The 20844-nt window shown below is 39.3% G+C and overlaps 3 protein-coding genes across 5 annotated transcripts in view; all 3 read right to left on the reverse strand.

Moving 5' to 3' along the window:
* Positions 1-1454, reverse strand: part of LOC125775553 (uncharacterized) — a 55387-nt gene extending 53933 nt beyond the window's left edge. Inside the window, exon 1 of the mRNA XM_049446209.1 lies at positions 987-1454. Within this exon, the coding sequence (XP_049302166.1) occupies positions 987-1440 (454 nt within the window). The 5' untranslated portion in view covers positions 1441-1454. The remainder of the gene's footprint in view (positions 1-986) is intronic.
* Positions 770-17215, reverse strand: LOC125780338 (uncharacterized). Its single transcript, XM_049462538.1, has 2 exons — positions 1288-17215; positions 770-1208 (listed from the first exon to the last, which is right to left on the reverse strand). The coding sequence occupies exon 1, from the start codon at positions 3450-3452 to the stop codon at positions 1455-1457; it is 1998 nt and encodes a 665-aa protein (XP_049318495.1). The 5' UTR covers positions 3453-17215; the 3' UTR covers positions 770-1208; positions 1288-1454.
* Positions 17216-17363: 148 nt separating this feature from the next.
* LOC105227633 (GMP synthase [glutamine-hydrolyzing]) overlaps positions 17364-20844 on the reverse strand; it is a 50976-nt gene continuing 47495 nt past the window's right edge. For all 3 annotated transcript variants that reach the window (XM_049462526.1, XM_049462527.1, XM_049462528.1), the window contains exon 12: positions 17364-17605. In XM_049462526.1, the coding sequence (XP_049318483.1) occupies positions 17504-17605 (102 nt within the window). In that variant the 3' untranslated portion in view covers positions 17364-17503. The remainder of the gene's footprint in view (positions 17606-20844) is intronic.

A 20844-nucleotide genomic window follows, 5' to 3' on the forward strand; every position in this document is an offset into this window, starting at 1 on the left:
CTCAGGGATATACGACAACGCCAGGCTGTCCCTCATCAGCCCTAACAGGTGTGGTAGGAGAATACCCATACCCTGCTGCAACAGGGCCGGGAAGACGCCGTCCACTCCCGGTGACTTGTAGCTTGCAAAGGAGGCCAGTGCCCACCTGACCGAGTCTGCAGTGAAAAGCTTCCTTGCAGTCAGCCAGTCTGAGCGATCCGGCCTACGTGTGACCGAGGTTGGAATTTGGTTCACTGGAACTGTCTCCGGGAAGTGCGTTTGTAGGAGAATTTCTGCCCTTTCCCCCGCGCTCGTCGTATATGTCCCGTCTTGTCTCTTTATGGACGATACTGTGTCCGTCTTACCCTTCGACAACGCCTTGTGCAGTCGAGCTGCCTCTGGGGTCGAGGAGACGCTGTCACAGAATCTCCTGAAACTGTTCAACTTGGCAGACCTAATCTCCTTGCTGTAGGCTGTTAGGTGCCGTTTGTATTCTTCCCAGGCCCCTGTGCGCTTGGCTCTATTGAACAGCCTGCGCACCTTAAGTCTGAGGGCCGAGAGTCTACTGGACCACCAGGGGCAGCTAAGTTTACTGGTGGTCGCTTTTAGTGGACAGGCGCAATGATAGGCGTCCACAATGGACTGGTTTATGGCACTCAGTCTGCTCTCCAGTCCATCTGTGGTCGACCTGCCATCCGTCTGCCCCTCCACATTTATGCTTATATTGTTACTTAAGGTTTCTACGAAAATACCCCAGTTCGTATTACGCGGGGTACGAATCGGAGGTCGGTCCCCGACACTCACCCCCAGAACGAAACGAATGATCCGGTGATCCGACATTGAGGGCTCTGTTGATACCCGCCACTGTGAGATCAACCCGGTCATGCTGTCGTTGCTTAGGGTGATGTCTAGGACCTCACTGCGAGCACTGGTTACGAATGTTGGCTCACACCCTACGTTCTCTATACTAATGCTATTACTAAGTATGAACTCAAGAAGTGACTCACCCCTCACGTTGCAGTCCGTACTACCCCATTCCGTATGATGCGCATTGGCATCGCATCCTAGGGTCAGGGGAAGATTGTTGGCCCTGCAATACTCCACCAAACTGAGTATCGATGGGGGGGGTGCCGTAGCTGTCTCACCCGGGAAGTACGCGGACGCCATGACAAAGTCCGACACCTCCTTGTCCTTCACCTGCACAGCCACCAGATCTTGCGTTAGAAACTCTGAAATACAGAAAAAGTCTATATCGGCTCTAACGACTACACAGGAACGGGGTCTCTCGCTAGAGAGATCCCAGATTACCTTGCTATTACTCGTGTTGAGGCCTCTTACCTCTCCTCTGAAAACCCAGGGCTCCTGGATTAGAAGGATGCTCAGGTTATCCGAGATGAACCTCTTCACGATGACTGCCGAGGCCGCCGATGCGTGATGTAGGTTCACCTGAGCCACTTCCATGCCGGTTCTGGAGCTTATAGGACCGGTTCGGTGAGAGACAGGTCTTCGTCCACAACCTCTTCCTCGACCTGCATCTCCAGCCCCTCCAGAAGCTCCTGGGTTGATGGCAGCGTGCCTCCTTGCTCGATGGGGGGCTCCTTGCTGCTTTCTACACCCGCGGCGGTGGTCTCACACTGCACAGCCGGGATGGGTTCGTTGGGGGTCTCCATTTGCTCTCCTGAAACCACAGCCGCAGTTGCCTCATGCGCTGCTTGGCGGGTTTCGGGTGGAGCTGTTGATTCGGTCGTCCCTGTCGTAGCACCCTGGATTGACGACGTGGTCTTGGGCCTCCATGGCCTCATAATTATTTTCCCGAAGCGGAAATTTAGCCGGAATCCCCTCTGCCGGATGTATTTGTAGGATTCGTCGTCAATCGTTATATTGAGGTTCCACCCGGAACCCTCAATTTTACTAGCTACGACCTTCCACGCCGAGGCACTTAAACCTTCATTCTGGTTATTTACCAGATTGAGCGCGGTGTCGTAGCCTTTGTCTGCGCTTCTCGGGAAGAACGCCACCATGCTGTACAGTTGAGGGATCTCGTCGCCCCTTCTTACGCACAGGGCCGGACCCTTCCAACCTTCCAGCTTTGGTGTGATCTCTTGAAGCCAAGTGGCCGACTTCTCCTCCTGGCAGTCAACCAGCAGCATGCCGCCCTTGAAAAATATGCCGTTGAAGGCTCCGGTGAAGCCTTTGCCGACACATAGGGCATCCACGATGCAGTCCTGGAGAGCCGTTAATTGTTCGGACCCCAGGGCCTCCGCCGGGTAGTTGCGGGGCAGCACAGCCATCCGAATGCTGCTCACAGCCTCTGCATATTTGCGGCTTGCATTTCTTACCGGCTGCTGGTTGGGGTTGGAGCGCTTTCCACTGGCCTCCTGTGGCTTGTCCTCTCTTACCCTCTTTGGTCTGGGTGGCTCCTGAGGTGTGATTTGGCCGCTCTTCCTCTTCTCAATTCTAGGTGCCTCCTGGGGTGCCGGCTTTGCTTCGCTCCTTCCCTCAAGCGAGGCAGCGTGAGCTCGGCGACGCCTACGATTTCTGCGTCTCGTTGCCGCCGATCCACCGTTGGCACCTGTGCGCTGTGCGTTGTTGGCAGAGGGATTGTTCCCACTGCTCCTACTCAGAGCCCGCTTTTCAGCTGACTCTGGTGTCATGCCGTCCTCCAGGAACCTAAGGTACCACTTAAGAGTGGCTCCGCTCATTCCTGCTCTGCGAGGATCGCCATGACCTCCTGGCTGTCCTTGCTCCGGGGTACGTGGAATGTTCCCTCGTTGCCGTCTCCGTTTGCGTTCACCCCTAGATTCCACTTTCGTGAAACCACCCTCCTCTTTGCCGTCGATCCTGCTCAAGGGGGTTGCGGGGGCAGCATTTGCGCGATTTACCGTGGTCCTAGTGGACTCACTACGCTGTGTACCGCTGCAAGAGGGCGCATCGTCATCATCGCGTGCGTGCTCCTCAAAGAGTGCTCGCTCATCAGGCGACAGGGCATCCAGGAACCTATACTTCTTTCTAGTTCCTGGGCCACTCTTGCTTGCGGTACTACTGTTGCCGCTGCTTCTGCTTGTTTCTCCGATTTTCGTTGTTGTTGTTGTTGTTGTCGATTCGGTTGTTGCCGTTGTTGTTGCCGTAGTTGTTGCCGTTGTCTCTTTGGTTGTTTCTTGGTTTTGTTGTTGAATCATCTTGGTCGTACGACCGTTCGGCCCGTGTTGTAGGCCTCCCGGTCTAATCTTGGAAAGGGGAATCCGAAGAGTCCGCTGCGCCAGAGCCCCTTGACGCAGTAAGGCCACCGTTACTTCCCAAGGCGGCCCGGTGTTGGGAAGGCTCCGTTCGAATACAGCCGAATTTACCTCCTGGCTGCAAATCATCCAATGGGCACGGGTCGCATGACACCCTGGATTAGGAGGTGGTAGCTCTTGGTCACCGCGCACATGCGGCTTCTGCCATCCCACAGGGGAGATGCTAAGCAGCATCATCCCTGGCGGATGGGAGATGCCGTGCTGTGCTGCGGTTTAAGCCCCTGCACCACGACAAGGTGCCTACCATTCGCAGAGGAAGGTAGGGCACAATAGACCCTAGGTCGCGGTGCATAACCTCAATTAACTATTCATTCATTCATCTGGTGAATTTAAAGAATTTTTAGAACAAAACTCGGTTCAGCATATTAAGATCGCTACAGGTTCTCCACAGGCAAATGGTCAGGTAGAGCGGGTAAATAGGAGTTTGGGGCCAATGATATCAAAAATGTTAAACACAGATAAACGATACGACTTGAATGCGGTAATAGAAAGTATAGAGCATGCTTTAAATAACACGATACATAGGACAACCGGGGAGCACCCGAGCGTAATGTTATTCGGTGTAAGTCAAAGAGGTGAAGTTGTTGATTCGCTGAAAGAAAACTTAAGAGAAGTTGATAAGTCATGTGAAAATCGAATTTTGCGTGATATTCGTGAGAAGGCAAGTGTAAAACAAGAACAGTTGCAACAGTATAATACAAAATTTGTTAATAAAAAAAGGCGAGCGCCAAGAAAATATGTAAAGGGAGATTATGTGGTTATAAAAAATTTCGATTCTCACGTAGGGGTGTCTAAAAAACTGATTCCTAAATTTAAGGGACCGTATTGTATTGAAAAAGTTTTACGAAACGATCGTTACTTACTTAGAGATGTCGACGGGTTTCAACAGTCTCGAGTCCCATACCACGGGGTATGGGCAGTTGGAAATATAAAACCATGGTTCAAAGGACGCGAAGTCTAGTCAGTCACTTGAGATCAGGTGATCTCATGGTCAGGACGGCCGAATTGTAGCAATATAAATATGGTTACTGTATTATGTTGTATCGTTACCTTATTTTAATGTTACTTGAATAAGCAATCCTGTTGTACTATTGAATTTGTATCATACCTTATTTTAATGTTACTCGAATAAGCAATCCTGTTGTACTATTGAATTTGTATCATACCTTATTTTAATGTTACTCGAATAAGCAACCCTGATGTACTATTGAATTTGTATTATACCTTATTTTAATGTTACTCAAATAAGCAACCCTGAGTTTTTAAACTTGTAACTGGCGACATGAAAGTGTAGAGAAAATAAAGAAGAGTTCAGTTCGAACGCAACCATTAAACGAATCGGTCATCCCATGCTACACAATTTTAGTTGGTAGTACCTTCAAAATTAATGGATGATCGGCGAAGATTTTTGTTTGCAAGCAGATATACAAATAAATTGTGATGAACTTTCTATTCGAAAAATTCCTTGTGACAATGTTGAAAACGTTTTTAATGTGATGCAAGTGGACTCAGATAAATTTAATATCAATGAAACAAATAGTGTGGAAGCGAAAGAAAAAGTGCGTAATATGGGTCAAAAAATTGCAAATCAACAAATGGGCCAATAAATATTGATTTAAGTGATGAAACTATACGCAAGTGAGGGAAGTTTTCTGATCGCCATTCACTTAGGAGGGGCCAGAAAGGATTCTTTTACATATAGCTCAAGCAGTTTACGACTTACGGCCTTTGACCAAGTATCCCCAATGAAAATTAGCAATCAGCCTCGGCTGAGAGACCCCTCTTTTGATGACGACCATGGCAAACGAAATAAGGACTACGAGTTGAGGACATGCAGCTGGAATGCCTGGTCCCTTAATTGGGAAGGTTCCACTGCCCAGCTGGTTGATGTCCTAACGAAAATAAAGGCTGACATCACAGCCGTCCAGGAAACACGATGGACGGGACAAGGATTGATACAAGTCACAAAGCAGGAGGATGGAGTCATGTGTAGAAGTTCACGCAAGTGAGGAAAGTTCTCTGATCGCCATTCACTTGGGAGTGGCCAGAAACGATTCTTTTACATATGACTCAAGCAGCTCACGACTTCCGGTCTTTGACCAACTATCCTCTGGGTAGCCTAAGAACATCCGTTTGAAGGCGAAACATCCCCTGCATAGGGTTGTGCGCTGGGTTTGGGGCCCGCCACGTAAAAAAACACCCCCAATGAAAAGGAAAAAACAGCCTCGGATGAGAGACCCCCCTTTTGATGACGACCATGGCAAACGAAATAAGGACTATGATTTTAGTGCATGCACCTGGAATGTCCGGTCCCTTAATTGGGAAGGTGCCGCTGCCCAGCTGGTAGATGTCCTCCGTCCAAGGCACCTGGAATGTCCGGTCCCTTAATTGGGAAGGTGCCGCTGACCAGCTGGTAGATGTCCTCCTTGTGACATTTACTGCAGTGGCCATATAAAAGAGCGCAAGTTTGGTGTTGGATTCGTGGTGGGAGAGAGAATCCGTCGCCGAGTACTATCAAAGAGAGGTTCTTCAACATATCGCTGACTTGCGCCCACTCCCCGACGGAAGAGAAGAACGATGTGACCAAAGATGCTTTTTATGAGTGCTTGGAGCGCACTTATGAGAGATGCCCCGCCACGATGTCAAAATCGTGCTTGGCGACTTCAACGCCAGGGTGGGCAAAGAAGGTATCTTTGGCACTACGGTCGGTAAATTCAGCCTCCACGAGGAAACATCCCCAAATGGGTTGAGGCTGATCGACTTCGCCGGGGCCCGAAATATGGTTATCTGTAGTACTAGATTCCAGCATAAGAAGATACATCAAGCTACCTGGCTGTCTCCGGATCGAAAAACCACCCGATTATTTCGTCTATTTAGGAACCAGCATTAACACCACCAACAATGTCAGCCTGGAAATCCAACGCAGGATTACTCTTGCCAACAGGTGGTACTTCGGACTGAGTAGGCAATAGGGTGGGTCGATTCCGGACTTTTTTCGATTCGGGGTTTCCAATAGGGCGGAAAAGTTGCCTTAGCATTTCCTGATTCCAATGCAACTTTTTGTTTTGAGATCGGATTGCATCTTCAACCCCAACTCCGGCCTTGAAATTTCGGAAATTCGCCTTAAATCGTGAAATTGTCTACCTAGCGCCTGAAATACGCATCTCATTGCAAAATGTATAAAACAAAAGTTATTTGTCACGTCATTTGCTACCGAAATGGTATATGTGATCATGGCCGTAGGACGAACCGTTTCCGAGATACGAGCGAAAATGCGGCGCGCCACAGCGCAAGGTGAAAATCGGCTTGCGGCCACACTTCATGACGTTGATTTCGCCGAGTGCTATCACTCACATTCATTCACCTACGCCAAAGGACACGTTTGGATAGGTCTCCACACAAATATTTTTTCATCGAGTTCCTTCACTCTTGTCGGTGATTTCGCCGAGTTCTATCACTTACATTCATTTCCCTGCGCCATACGACACGTTCGGACTGGTCTCCACATAAATATTTTTTCATCGAGTTCCTTCACTCTTGTCGTTGATTTCGCCGAATGCTATCATTTATATTCTCTCAACAGAACACAGAACTCAAAATGTCTGTATCTAAATTTAAATTTAGACAGAAATGTCCTGTGTTTGGCATATATCCGTACAATCTCTCTGAGTCCCAGTTACCTACTTACCAGGATGTTCTTTTGTGTTATCAGTTTGAAAGATTTCGTATAAGGCGACTCCGAGGCGACAACTATGAACCTAGGAGTAAAGAGGTTACAGAAATAGTTGCAAAAAAGGTTGAAAATACTTTCAAAAAGTCATCTATTCCGATAGTTTCACACACCAGAGTTGTACAAATGCTCACCACATACCATAAGAAATTTCTGACTCTTAAACAAATGTTTTTAAGGAACCCAATATGTTTGAGCTCCAAAAGAGACGAATTTGTCTCTTCTGCCGGAAAATTATTTGACATCGCTGCTTGTAAATGCATTTATTTTTCTTCTTGCACTTGTCCAAAGGAAAGGAAAGTTCCTATCAATGAACAACCATTTCTCTTGGACCAGAGAACCAGAAGAATTGGTCGCATTGGAAGTGTTGATCTACCTGAAACAAAAAATATTACAAAGAAAAATGAACGTATAGAAAAACTTTCAAAACGTCAATCAACATCAACACTTACCAGAAAAGTATCAGCTAGAACACGTGACCATTCAGATCACCCAGACTCTCATACAGACGACAACAATGTAGGTGCGTCGCACATGGATTCTTCCAAAAACGATGCTGATGATGAGTTTTCTCTTCCATCCTATAAAACCATTCAAAGCACACTAGTATTAGAACACACTGCTTTAGCTGCCCAAAGATTTGGAGTAAGTGATAGAGCAGCGGCCTTGATTGTTTCATCTGCTTTTCTGGATGCCAAAATAGCAGGTTTGATAGCTTTATCACTAGCTTTGTCACTGACAAATGCAAGATTAGTCGGGCAAAAAAAAGTGTTGGAGTTAAGCTCCAAAGCAACGAAAGTATTGACTCTGTATATGGCGAAGGTGAAAAGTACTACCGCGACACTGTCAAAGAGGAACATATTTCTCTTATAGCGGAACCTGGTTGTCATTACTTTGGCCACGTCACCTCTCCTTCCGGGTCAGCTGAGGATGAGACGCAAGCTATATGGCAACATTTACAAGACAATTCAGTTGATGTGGAACATCTAGTTGTCGGTGCTGATGGCACCAACACGAACACAGGTTGGAAAGGTGGAATCATTCGGAAACTAGAAGAAAGAATAGGTAGGCCATTACAGTGGGTTGTTTGTCTTCTACATTTCAACGAACTTCTTTTCGAACACATAGATGGTGTCTCAAAGAGTCCAAATACATTCTCTGGCGACATAGGTAAACTGCTCCCTGATTGTGAGAAGTTGCCTGTTGTCAAATTTGAAAGTTTTCCATCCTGCCAATTACCTTCTGAGATTATTAATCCGACCCAACTTAGCACAGACCAAGCTTATCTCTATAAAATATCAGAAGCTGTTATTTCCGGTCAATGTTCCTCAGATTTAGCTCGATGCATCCAGGTAACATGCGCAAATCTCTCTGGCTCACCTGTGCAAATAGAATTCTGAGATTATACATTTCTACTGACAAATTAACAAAGGAAATAAAGATTTTGGTCAAGTACGTACTTACAGTTTACTCACCTTTGTGGTTCTCAATAAGATTCAACAGTTCAATCAAAGATGGCTCAGGCCATCTCTACGATGCAATTCAAAGGTCGAGATACTTACCTGCTAAACTGCGCAAGGTTGTCGATTCATCCATTCAATAGAATACTTTCTTTGCTCTTCCAGAAAACATTCTCCTTAGTATGATGACTAACGAACGGATAGAAGTCAGAAAGTTGGCCCTTGACCGTCTTCTGGCAGCCAGAGAAGCAGAGTCTGACACTGTAAATGGAAGGGTTAGATGTAATAAAGTGTCAAAGCTGAATTTCAAAGCTAATAATTATTACGATATGATTAACTGGAAGACTATTACTTTGACTGTCCCACCAGTTCTTTGTTCAGTTTCTGTTTAAATGAGTTAAGCATCCACCCCCTCTACCCGGTGAAACTGGCGCATCCTAATGCTACAGCGCAATTCAATACAGGATGCCACTACACAACAATATCAATATAACACACCACTCCTATACATCAACTTCATCAACAAAAAGGATGGAAAAATTTACAGCAGACACTTCGTTGCATACAGTTCGCATATCAGCATACGTTCACCGATCTCGCGCTGCAGTAAACTCTCGCACATTAAATCGGATCAATCCTGCATTAGCATTCAACTTTCGGTTTTCATATTTCCAAGTTGAGTCACGTCGACACCAACTTCCATTTATTAACTTCGTGGTATATCGATCCTGTGCGCTAGGTCAGGTCGATACTAACGTGATACGACGACGAGCCTGCGCGATAAAATTCTTTGGGCACCCAATTCGGTTAGCGTCGGCATCCGCATTTTAATAACATTAAAAAAGTTTGCTTGTATAAAAAACATTTGTACATATATTAAATAAACATTAAATTAACACGATTGTTCATTTTAAATAAGTTGGCGTTTTCTTTGGCGATCATAAAAGTGGTTTGTGCTCCCGTTTTCATATTTAAGCAACACTCTTAAACAGTTTCTAACGAAGAACTCATAAATGGGCTGTCGGGAGACACTGCAGAGGTATGGAAATTTAGTGAATTCCCCTCTCACACCGTGGCAGTCGAGAGAACCGGCATACTGGTGACAAAGGCATCTTCGAAAGTTATTGGCCCTCAATCTCGTGATCGTTTTATACGCTCTACACTGAAATCTAGGCAACAAGTGCCAAAGTTTAGTACAAAATCTGATTTTATCAATAAATTTGACACAGATTCAGACTAAAACAAGCCTGACTTATGGTTGGTTGGTTGGGTTGAGCTTGGGAGGAACCCGAAGAGCAGCCACCTCCACGCGATGGGTTCTGGGTGACCAATACAGGTTAACTGAGAGCTGCAACAATTTTCACCTTGCGCTGTGACGCGCCGCATTTTCGCTCGTATCTCGGAAACGGTTCGTCCTACGGCCATGATCACATATACCATTTCGGTAGCAAATGACGTGACAAATAACTTTTGTTTTATACATTTTGCCATGAGATGCGCATTTCAGGCGCTAGGTAGACAATTTCACGATTTTGGGCGAATTTCCGAAATTCCAAGGCCGGAGTTGGGGTTGAAGATGCAATCCGATCTCAAAACAAAAAGTTGCATTGGAATCAGGAAATGCTAAGGCAACTTTTCCGCCCTATTAGAAATCCCGAATCGAAAAAAGTCCGGAATCAACCCACCCTATTCTACACTGTTGTGCACAAAAAGACGCTATTCTGTTCTCTAGGTCTTCTGCGGACATATGGTTTGGGGGGGAATTGGGATTTGGAACGTTAAGAAGGGGTGGTCTTACTAAATTGTTAGGGTTAGCCATATTGATTCGCAAAGTTAACTATAATTTATTCTATTTATTTATTATTATTATTTTTTTTTATTTCTTATTTAATTAGTATAAAGGTATGGTATCTCTATTTACTATTGAAACGTTTTTTTTATTGCTATAGCATCTAAAATATTAAAATAATTAAGGACTTACAATATTAGGTAGACCTGCTGCATTGTTTTATAACTTGCTGCTGTTTCTGATGCTATTGCTGTTATTGGTGATGAGTTTTGTTGTTGCTGTTTCTGATTTTGTTTTTTTCGATGATGAGTTTCGTTGTTGCTATTTCTGATGTTATTGTTGTTGCCTAATTTAAATTTCTCAATGTAAATTGTCTTTATTTGTGCTTTATTTATTTTAAAATGTTGTCTCTGCTGCTTGATGATTGTTTTCTTATACACAAAAATGTTTCTCACAATTTAAATTTTAATAAGTGTTATCATATGATTGTTTGTTTTTTTTTCTTAATTTACCGCACCGATCGCTCGAATTTCGTCCTTTTTGCATATCTTGCTACTCGGGATTCGGTAGCGACACTTTACCGCGCGGTTGCCTGCGGACGGACACTACAGGCAAGGGTTTTCACAAACATTTTTTTTATTTAAATTCTCGCGATTTTATGTCGGGCGCCAGTTAATAAAATACTTTTTATTTTAGTTTTTTAAAAAGGGATTTTATTTTATTATATAATTTTTTTCCGTTTAGTCACTATTACTCATTGGGAAGACTATATCTTCTTAGTCCAACCTGTTTGTCAACCGTACTTATAATAATAATAATAATTATTAAGAAATGTAAATATGTGTGGTGAGAAACGTAAATATGTTTAGTGTTAACTTATACATATGGTTGTCAAAAAAGTCTTGCGGTATTTTCACTAGTTGGCGCTGAAAGCGTGTAGTTTTAGTTTTATTCGTCGCATCAGGTCATGCTATACCTTTTTGGAAAGCGCGCTAGCACGTGTTTGATTGATTGACGTTTCTTTTAAGTCGTTCGTGAGTTATAGCGTCGCAAACATGGAGCAAAATAAAGAGAAAATACGGCATATTTTACAGTACTACTACGATAAAGGCAAAAATGCATCTCAGCCGCCAATAAAATTTGTACAGTTTATGGACCCGATAACGACCGCACAACGATGGTTTCAACGTTTCCGTTTTGGTGTAGAGGTGGTCGAAGATGCGCCACGCTCCGGAAGGCCTGTCGTCGAAAATTGCGATAAAATCGCTGAATTGGTCGAAAGAGACCGGCATAGTAGTCATCAAACCGTTATAAACCATTTGAAGAAGCTTGGAGTCACTAAGAAGCTCGATGTATGGGTGCCACACAATTCATGATTTATTTCCTTCTTCCAACTTAAATTTTTTTTTTGACGCTAGTATTACGAGTACAATGGCGTTTGACTTTTTTTATTTCTTTTTTCAACCTGACGCGTAGTTTTACGATTGAAAAAAGCTAATATGAGTAAAAATCTATTTCGTCAAAAACGGCTTTTATTCCCTTCTTCCAATTGGTGGTTCATATGTATATATGAATGTATGAACATGCAGATCAATGCGCGCATATGCGTATACATATATTCATATGATAATAAGACTAATATGATAGACGATGTATTTACATATATATTGTTGTGATAAATTCAGTTTCTATTATTAAGAAACATAATACAAAAATATTTATTAGTATAGTATATTATGTAAAAATCAAATAAAATTATTAAATATGCAAGTCCAAATTGACTATAAATGTTACTATGCATGCATTCATACAAAATTATACTCATATTATAATTATTTTTACATGCCAATATGGAAATGTCGACGGCAAAACGCAAAAGCATACATATTTGCATACATTGCGATTCGCTAGTTGAAGGCGAAAATTGAAGCATGAAAATATCACAATGCTATTGTTGGGAGTATCATAAGAAGAATGCATACATATTTATATTTACATATGTCTCTTCATATTCTCTTTTTGAGCACACATGCCACGTCATCATATGCCGAAAATACATACGTATATTTATTTCTCTTCAAGTTCTCTGTTGAGTATGTGGAGAACTGTTAAAAATGTTAACATTTCACAGCGTAAATTCTGTGGTTGTGAGGTGAATTCCTTACTATAAATCAGGGACCGGAAATAAGAGTTATTTTACAATTTTTAATAAAAAAAATCATACATAAAGGAACATCGTAGAAAAGTTTTGATTACACCATCATGATTTTTAGGTGAACTATATGCGAAATATTGTATGATTTTTAAATTTTGATTTTTATATATTTAGATCAAAAATAAAAGTTATTTTTGATTTTTATTTTTTTAGATCAAAAATAAAAGTTATTTTTGATTTTTATTTTTTTAGATCAAAAAATAAGGATTATTTTTGATTTTTATATTTTTAAATCAATAATAAAAATCAATTCAAAATTTGTGACATAATATGTTTCTTAATCTCTGTTAAGCTTTAAAGTAAAACTAAGGTGTACGGTTATAATAACAGCAAAAAATAAATAAATAAAAATTTTGAATTGATTTTTATTACTGATAAAAAAAAATAAAAATCAAAAATAACTCTTATTTTTTGATATAAAAAATAAAAATCAAATATAACTTTTATTTTTGATCTAAATATATAAAAATCAAAAATAACTCTTATTTTTGATCTAAATATATAAAAATCAAAAATAACTCTTATTTTTTGATTTTTTCGATAAAAGTCATAAGAGTTACGGTCCCTGCTATAAATCTAACAAATGTTCGCTGTCGAACCTGCACCTTCTCTATGCTTTAAGTTCTCTGGTCAGTTCGTATGTAAACGAAACTCTTTGGGCAGAGGCTGTTTGCACTGCAGACTATCTACGAAACCGTGCGCCAACAAGAGCATTAGATTCGAAATACTAATTCAAACGAAGAATCGAATGTCCAAAGAAGATCATAGTAAATGGAAATAACCTCAGTGCTATGCATCTTGTAAAGAATCCGGCATTTCACGCAAGAACTTAACATATCGAAATAAAATATCACTACATAAGGGATAATTATCGAGGAGGCGGCATCGATCTCAAATATTGTTGCAGCAGTGACATAATTGTTGATATTTTGATGAAAAGTTTATCAGAGCCTAGCCACGAGAAGTTGACAGGAATGCTAAGTTTAAATTAATTATATGAATCTTATTGATTTGTAATATGCATGCATATGAACGTTGAGGAGGCGAAATGCAGTCCTCCTATAACTGAACTTTTATGTATCTACACATTTTCTCATTCTTGTTCTAACCACTGAAAAATAAAAACGTATTTTAAATACAAAAGTTTAACAAAAGTCAACATTTTATATGACGGTTATAGCTACTATAGTTATTATTGGTTTGAGTGATTTGATTATTTCTTACTTTAATGTTATTTGATTTACTAATTTCGAACTTCTTTTGATTTTATAGTGTCCTTTGATAGTCTAGTTATTATACAACGTCCGTTACAAAGAATACAGGACTTAAGAAATAAAACAGAACAAATTTTTTTTCGGCAAAATCAATTTATTTTATTTAAAATAGTCTTCTTCTGTTCAATACAGCTTTTTTCCCGGTCCAAACGCATGTCGAATTTATGTTTTAGCTCGTTGGTCAGTATGGCCGCCAGTATGCCAGTGAAAGCCTTTTGAATGGCCTTTACGTCTGCATAACTCTTTCTTTTCATGGCCAAATTCATTTTTAAGAAAAGGAAGAAGTCGCACGGTGCCGCTGCAACTGTACCGTTTGCTGCAGCAAGTTATTAATTACCTCCTCTTACCTTCTTATGATTTGGGCCAGCTCCGCTCGGTTCGACCTTTTCATAAGTTAAATTTGCCGATTAATATATATATATCTATTTTTAACGTAATTTTTTTTTTGAACGCACTATACAGAAATAATTTCACTAAATTTTTTATTCACTACAATACACCAAATTCTTTGTTTACACGGTTTCTTTTTACACGGATTTGAAGTTAAACGGTTGAAAAAAAAGCTGAATGGAAAACATTCATATATGGTAGTAACTGGGAAAACCCCTTATTTGATAACTCTTACCTACACATCTTGTTCGCATGATATTTACATTGCCGAAATGGATATCTCCAGCGATGATGCCGACTTTAGTCCAGTTCGTGGTAAACAATTGCGCTTGTTATCAAGTAGCGACGAATAATTATGTAGCTATGTAGTTATGTATTTTTTCCTTCTTTCTATTCTAATTTTTCTGTCCTTAATTCTAGATTAACAGATTTCTTTTATTTTTCGCTTAATCTACCAATTTTTCATCTGTATGAATTATGTATTTTAAGTTTTAATGCTCAATAAAATGCCATATGAACATACAATTTGTATGCATATCTGAAAATTTATAGTTTTTAACATTTTTGCACGGTTTTTTGAAATAAATATAGTTCTTTATTTCATCTTACTCGGATTTCAAATGACATGAAACGTATCCCCCATTTTACTATAGGAAACGGCTCTTTTTTTACACGGATTTCTGAGGAACGTATCTACGGCGTAAAAAAAGAGTTGGGTGTAATTGCAATTTTGTCACTGCTTTCGCATTTTTTCACTATTTTTGAGACAATTTAAAGGCAAATTTCCATTGACTGCACCAGAAACTGTGGGCTTTTACTTCTTCATCTATTGAATCGTTTCTTAAGACTGACTATTACATTGGCAGCTCAAAGCACATGCACGAGTACTCGCAGGATACGATGACGTACGTGCGGAGTTATGGATCGTGGTTACATCAATTATGAAATTATTTCTGCGGAAATTCCTGATTCAGAGATAGATCCAGAATTGCACGAAGTGGTGGAAACCAATATGGTTCATGGAGCTTGCGGACACCACAATCCCACTTCGGTTTGTATATCTGACAATAAATGTACGAAACACTATCCACGTGCTTTTATTTCGGAAGCGTATCGGCGTCGCTCACCAGACGACAATGGCAGAACATTTAGCATTCAATTTAGAGGAGTGTATATCGAAGTTGACAACACATGGATTGTACCATATTCGCCATTATTGTCTAATTAACATTCAAGTCATATCAATGTTGAGCATTGCAGTTTGGTAAAACCGATCAAATACGTTTGCAAGTGCGTCACCAAAGAAAGCATCATGGCGGTTATTGGCCTTGAACGATATAAGATCAGCAAGTATCAAATGGTTCGATGTATGAGCTGCAATGGAGCGTTTTGTACGATACAATGTTTACTTTTGTAATTCATGAACGTTTTCCGACTGTTAAGCATCTCGCAGTACATTTGGAGAAGGCCAAAGAGTATACTTCAACCCAGAGAATACAATACAGCCAACGGAAATACCGCCAACGAAATCGACATTGACGAGTTTTTCTCAACTTGTGTCAGTGATCCGTTTGCGAAAACAATGCTCTATTCGAAAATGTGTTAATGTTATACATGGAATACATCGTCGAACAAATGGTTACGCAGAAAGCATAGCCAAATAATATAAGGGCATCCGATCAACTTAACTTTCTTAACTACTGCATTAGGACTAATTTATACAATCCACCCTAAAAACGACGATTGCTTCTACCTTCGGTTGCTATTGATTATTGTACGCGGTTGGATTTCATTTAAGTCATTGCGTACTCTAAATGGCACGCTGTGTGCAACTTTTCGAGGAGCATGCCAGCAATTACAATTGTTGAAACATGATAATCACTGGAATTAAACCAGGAAGATGCAATAACTACTTCGCATGCCACTGAAGTTCGTAAACTTTTTGCGATGATCATTTCGTCATATCAGCCTTCAAGACTTTTTACATCGTATTCGCTAAGAATTGGAAATGAGCAAATTTCGGTTGATACTTCCGGTGGTTTGATATCAATTTCACCTGCCTTTTGTCAATTCACATCCACGAAAGATGAACTCATCACGAATGTTTATCGGAACATTGGCCAAATTATCGTAACTACGATTTCTTGAGTTTACGCGCAATTTTAGTTTCCAAAAATACCAATGTTATTGACTTAAACCGGGAGGTTTGCGCTCATACAAATCGATCGATCGTCTTGACAATGAAAACGAAGTCGTGAATTATCCAGTGGAATTTCAAAATTCTTTGGAGGCGTCTAAAACTTGGATTTGTGATTATTATGTTTCGCAATCTTCATGCGCCGAAACTGTGCAATGGAACCCGACTGATTGTGACGCAGTTATCGAATATAAGCTGGCCGGCCGAGTGCTTGATTCTACGAATTCCTTTGAATTCCAACGATTTGCATTTGCGATGAGAATCAACAGGACACAAGGATAGTCGCTAGAAGTGTGTGGCATTAATTTGGAAATGCCATGTTTTTCACACGGCCGGCTTTACGTGGCGTGTTCACAAGTTGGAATACCATCTTCTCTGTACATTTACTCCAAAAAATGTTGTTTATCAAGCTACGCTACATTGAAAAAAATGTAGAAAAATCGCAAATAAATGATTTTTAACAGAATATAAATTCAACTTTATTTTCATTTCAAAACACATAATTTCACGCAATAGAACGCCTGCGGGGTCAGGTCATATACTTACAGAAAAATTTTCAGTTAGTTCCACCTGTTTATTCCATCCAGTGTGAGACGCAGTCGTAATAGGGGACATAATCATTCAATATTTAAGTAAATGTATATTGCATTGATGCTTTTCATTCCTATAATCTTTAATACTACTCAATTCTCTATATAATAATTAACTACATCTTAATGTGTGTTTAGAAAATTAAACAATTATACGATTTCGAATTTTTGTATGTACTTGTTAGGTCTTTCATGTATATAAAAATCGTTAATTCATGCGAAAACGGATTTTTATTATGAGAACACGAACTTTTCAGTCTCCATTATACGTTTAACCTTATTGATTGTAGCTTGGTTAATTCTAAGTACATATTAAAAAACCAGTAAAAAAATTAATTTCATAATTATACAAAAAAAATATTCCTTTTAGCCTCAAATAATCACATTTAATAAAAGGCATACTTAACAGCGTTGAATGCAGGGTCAATAAGTAAAAAAAAAAATATTTTAAGAGCACATTTATTTAATAACTATAAAATTAAAATCAGCAAATATATTTTAAGCATTTCCACATATTTCATACGATTTATATTAGGGATAGATGATTCTATCATAGAAATCAGGTTAAAATTAGATAGTAGAGTTACTCCCATTCGGTTGTACCTGGTGGTTTAGATGTCAAGTCGTATAAAACTCGGGATATACCATCTAATTTTGATATTTCGTGAACAATGTTATGGAGAACCTTTAATGAAAAAATTATTATTAGTAGTAATGCATTATTATAATTAAAAGCAGATACGCTCAATGTAAAATTACCGCATTCTTAATTATTAAAACTTTACCTTACTTACTATCTTTTGATTGTTACCTAATCATGACTCTTCTTGTTTTCAAAATATTTGTTTTAGATAGTTATAGTGTAGTAATAGTTCAGGTACAATAACAATCATTCACAGAACTAATTTCAACACAAGTTTTTAAATTTAATAATTTACATACATACGAGGTTTGTTCAAAAAGTGTCGCGAATTTTGCGTTTTTTCAAAAATTATTTATTTATTCATGAATATCTATTTTTTCCCCTTCAAAGTAATCCCCATGAGATATTATACACTTGTGCCAACAGTTTTTCCAATCTTCAAAAAATCATTTTTTTTTTATCTTCTTCAGCTCCTCCTTAGTTGCCGTCTTTATCTCGTCAAGAGAAGCGTAACGTCGTCCTTTCATGGGCCTCTTCAGTTCAGGGAACAAGAAAAAGTCACAGGGGGCTAGATCTGGGGAATACGGTGGCTGCGGCCAAAAAGTCGCGCACAAGCAACGATGTGTGTGAGCAGGGGCGTTATCGTGGTGCAAAAGCCAATTTTTGTTCTTCCTTATTGAACGTTCTTCCCTGTGGCAAGAACTCATGATGCACCACGCCCCTGCAATCGAAGAAAACTGTCAGTTACGATTCGTGATACTTTTTGAACACACCTCGTATACTCAACTCTAGAAAATCTTAGGGTGTTGTGTTAGCATTTATGCTACATATAAATTTTAAAGTTTGAAGAGCATCACTTTAATAGATATTATGTAATGAAGGTGTTTGCACTATTTAAGTGAATATTTTGAATTGCTTTGTATGTTTCTTAAATTTTACTGGGATGTTACTTGTTATGTAAGTTGTTTTTTTTAACAAGCGTTAAACACGCTTCAAGAATTTCCTAAATTTTGCATGCAAAAATATATAGTCCTGGGCGGTAAACTTTTCTTTGACAAATTGATTAGCCGTTATAAAAAAATTAGTTGGAATTATAAAAATATAATTTTACAAATAATTTATTTAGTTAAAATAAGCGAATTTAAAGATAAAAAAACAAGTTTAGCTTAGGAAATCAGCACCTTTTATGTTTCCTGTCGGACAAATGTTAACAAATACAACCGCAGAAAACTCACCACCGAGAAATCTAACACCAGGGACACATTTTATACATAACTCACTACTCATCTGATTATCAGGAAGTCAGTATTTAAAGGACGAAATATGACACAGTTTGACGTTTAAATCATCTATTAATAAGAATATACCATAAATAAATCATTTCTGATTTATATTAAAAAAGAATATTTGTATATATTGAGGTAGTTAATACGAGGCAAAAGTATTTACTACCTCAATATATACATACGGTACTGATTTTCGCAGTACTGTACTGATTTTGAAGCACCTGTTCTGCGGTTTTTTTTTTGTGAAAATGGCAAAAATGTTCTGTTTTTTTCCGAACGTACCGTTTTTTGTTTTGAAATTTAGCACCAAGCAACTTAAAAAGTTTTTACTACTGGACAGCCCTTTAATGATTAAGGTATTATCAATATTAAATTGTCATCCCTGATGTGAACAGCTGATTGCGGGTTTGAATTATTTTGCTTTCTGTAATGTTCTATTGCCAGTAGTGTTAAAAACTTAAATTGGGAAGAATTCATTTGTTTTACCTTTACAAAATGCCTCCTTCCCGCAGAAAATGCGTTTTTAATAAACAACTACAAGAAGAATACACCTTCAGAAAGGAAATTAACAGCGGTACAGTGAAATGTACAAAATGTTCTGCAGTTTTCTCTATTGCCAATGCAGGTAAACACGATGTGCTGCGCCATTTACAATCTCAGAAACAACGAAGCCGATATTGCAGCTTCTAGCAGCAAAACCGTGATGAGCTTTGTAAAGACACGTACAATAGACGATCAGCGAAGAAAAAGCAGCGTAAATGAAGGCACCGGGGCATATCACACTGTGCAGCATAATTTTTCATTTCGTTCCAATGACTGCACATCGAAAATCATTAATAGATGTTCTGACGAAAATTATTCATCAGCTCACACCAAGTGTGAATCTATTGTTTGTAATGTATTAGCACCGCATGCATTGCAACTAGTGAAAGCTGATTTTAATGCTATCATTTTTATTGCCATTTTTTCCGACTGCTCAAATCATGGAAGTATGAAAGTGTGTCCTGTTCTTGTCCGATATTTTCTGCCTGAGAAGGGTGTGCAATTAAAAATATTGCAAATAAATGATCTCCGTGGTGAATCGTCGGATATACTCACAAATTATATTTTTGATCTCATGAAAAAGTTTGCATTAAGTGAGAAGTTACTTGCTCTTTGTGCAGATAACACTAATTGTAACTTTGGAGGAGCTGCAAGACGTGGGAAAAATAAGCTTTTCCATAAATTGGCAGTATCCACTGGCAGCACCCTTATTGGCGTAAACTGTGCTGCTCACATTGTTAATAATTGCATACAAAGTTCAATAGAGTGTCTTCCGGTGGATATTGAAGTCATTGTCGTTAAAATATATTCTTACTTTTTATATACACGGTAAAAGTAGACCATTTAAAAGAGATTTGTGAAAATGTTGATGTCGAATATAAAAAATGCTAGGCTTTAATAAAACAAGATGGCTTACTCTAAAGCCAGCTATAGAACGGATCTTAAAACTTTTCAAACCACTAAAATAATATTTTTTAGAACAGCCTTACTGCCCAAGCCTCTTAAAAACTTTTTTTTTTGAAAACACAACCTCAGAAATAATTTTAATTTTTAAAAATCCTTTGGAGGATATGTTCTTAAGGGTATAAACTTTAAATATATGGAAAAAAATCGATTTTTTTAAAATTCTAGAGTAGAATACCCCCTTAAAAAAAACAAAATGTTCCTTATCAAAATATATGTAAAATAGTCGAATTTAATTTATGTTTACCGGGCTCAAATGCTCCAACAGAAAGGGTATTTTCCATTTTAAATAATATATGGACAAACGAAAAATCGCAAATGAAAATTGAGACTGCGAAGTCAATTTTAGTTACTAAGTGCAATTATGAAATGAACTGCATAGAGTTTAAAAATTTCTTACAAAACGAAGAAAATTTGATTACAAAAATTTATCCCTCTGAAAAGTACAATTAATTTGCATTCAATGCATATTTATATTTTGAATATATG

This window comes from Bactrocera dorsalis, chromosome 1 (assembly GCF_023373825.1).
Source record: "Bactrocera dorsalis isolate Fly_Bdor chromosome 1, ASM2337382v1, whole genome shotgun sequence".
Lineage (NCBI taxonomy): Eukaryota > Metazoa > Arthropoda > Insecta > Diptera > Tephritidae > Bactrocera > Bactrocera dorsalis.

Excerpts from the sequence above, each read along its gene's own strand:
- LOC125780338 (XM_049462538.1), bottom strand. The coding sequence starts at position 3,452 with ATGATGCTGCTTAGCATCTCCCCTGTGGGATGGCAGAAGCCGCATGTG.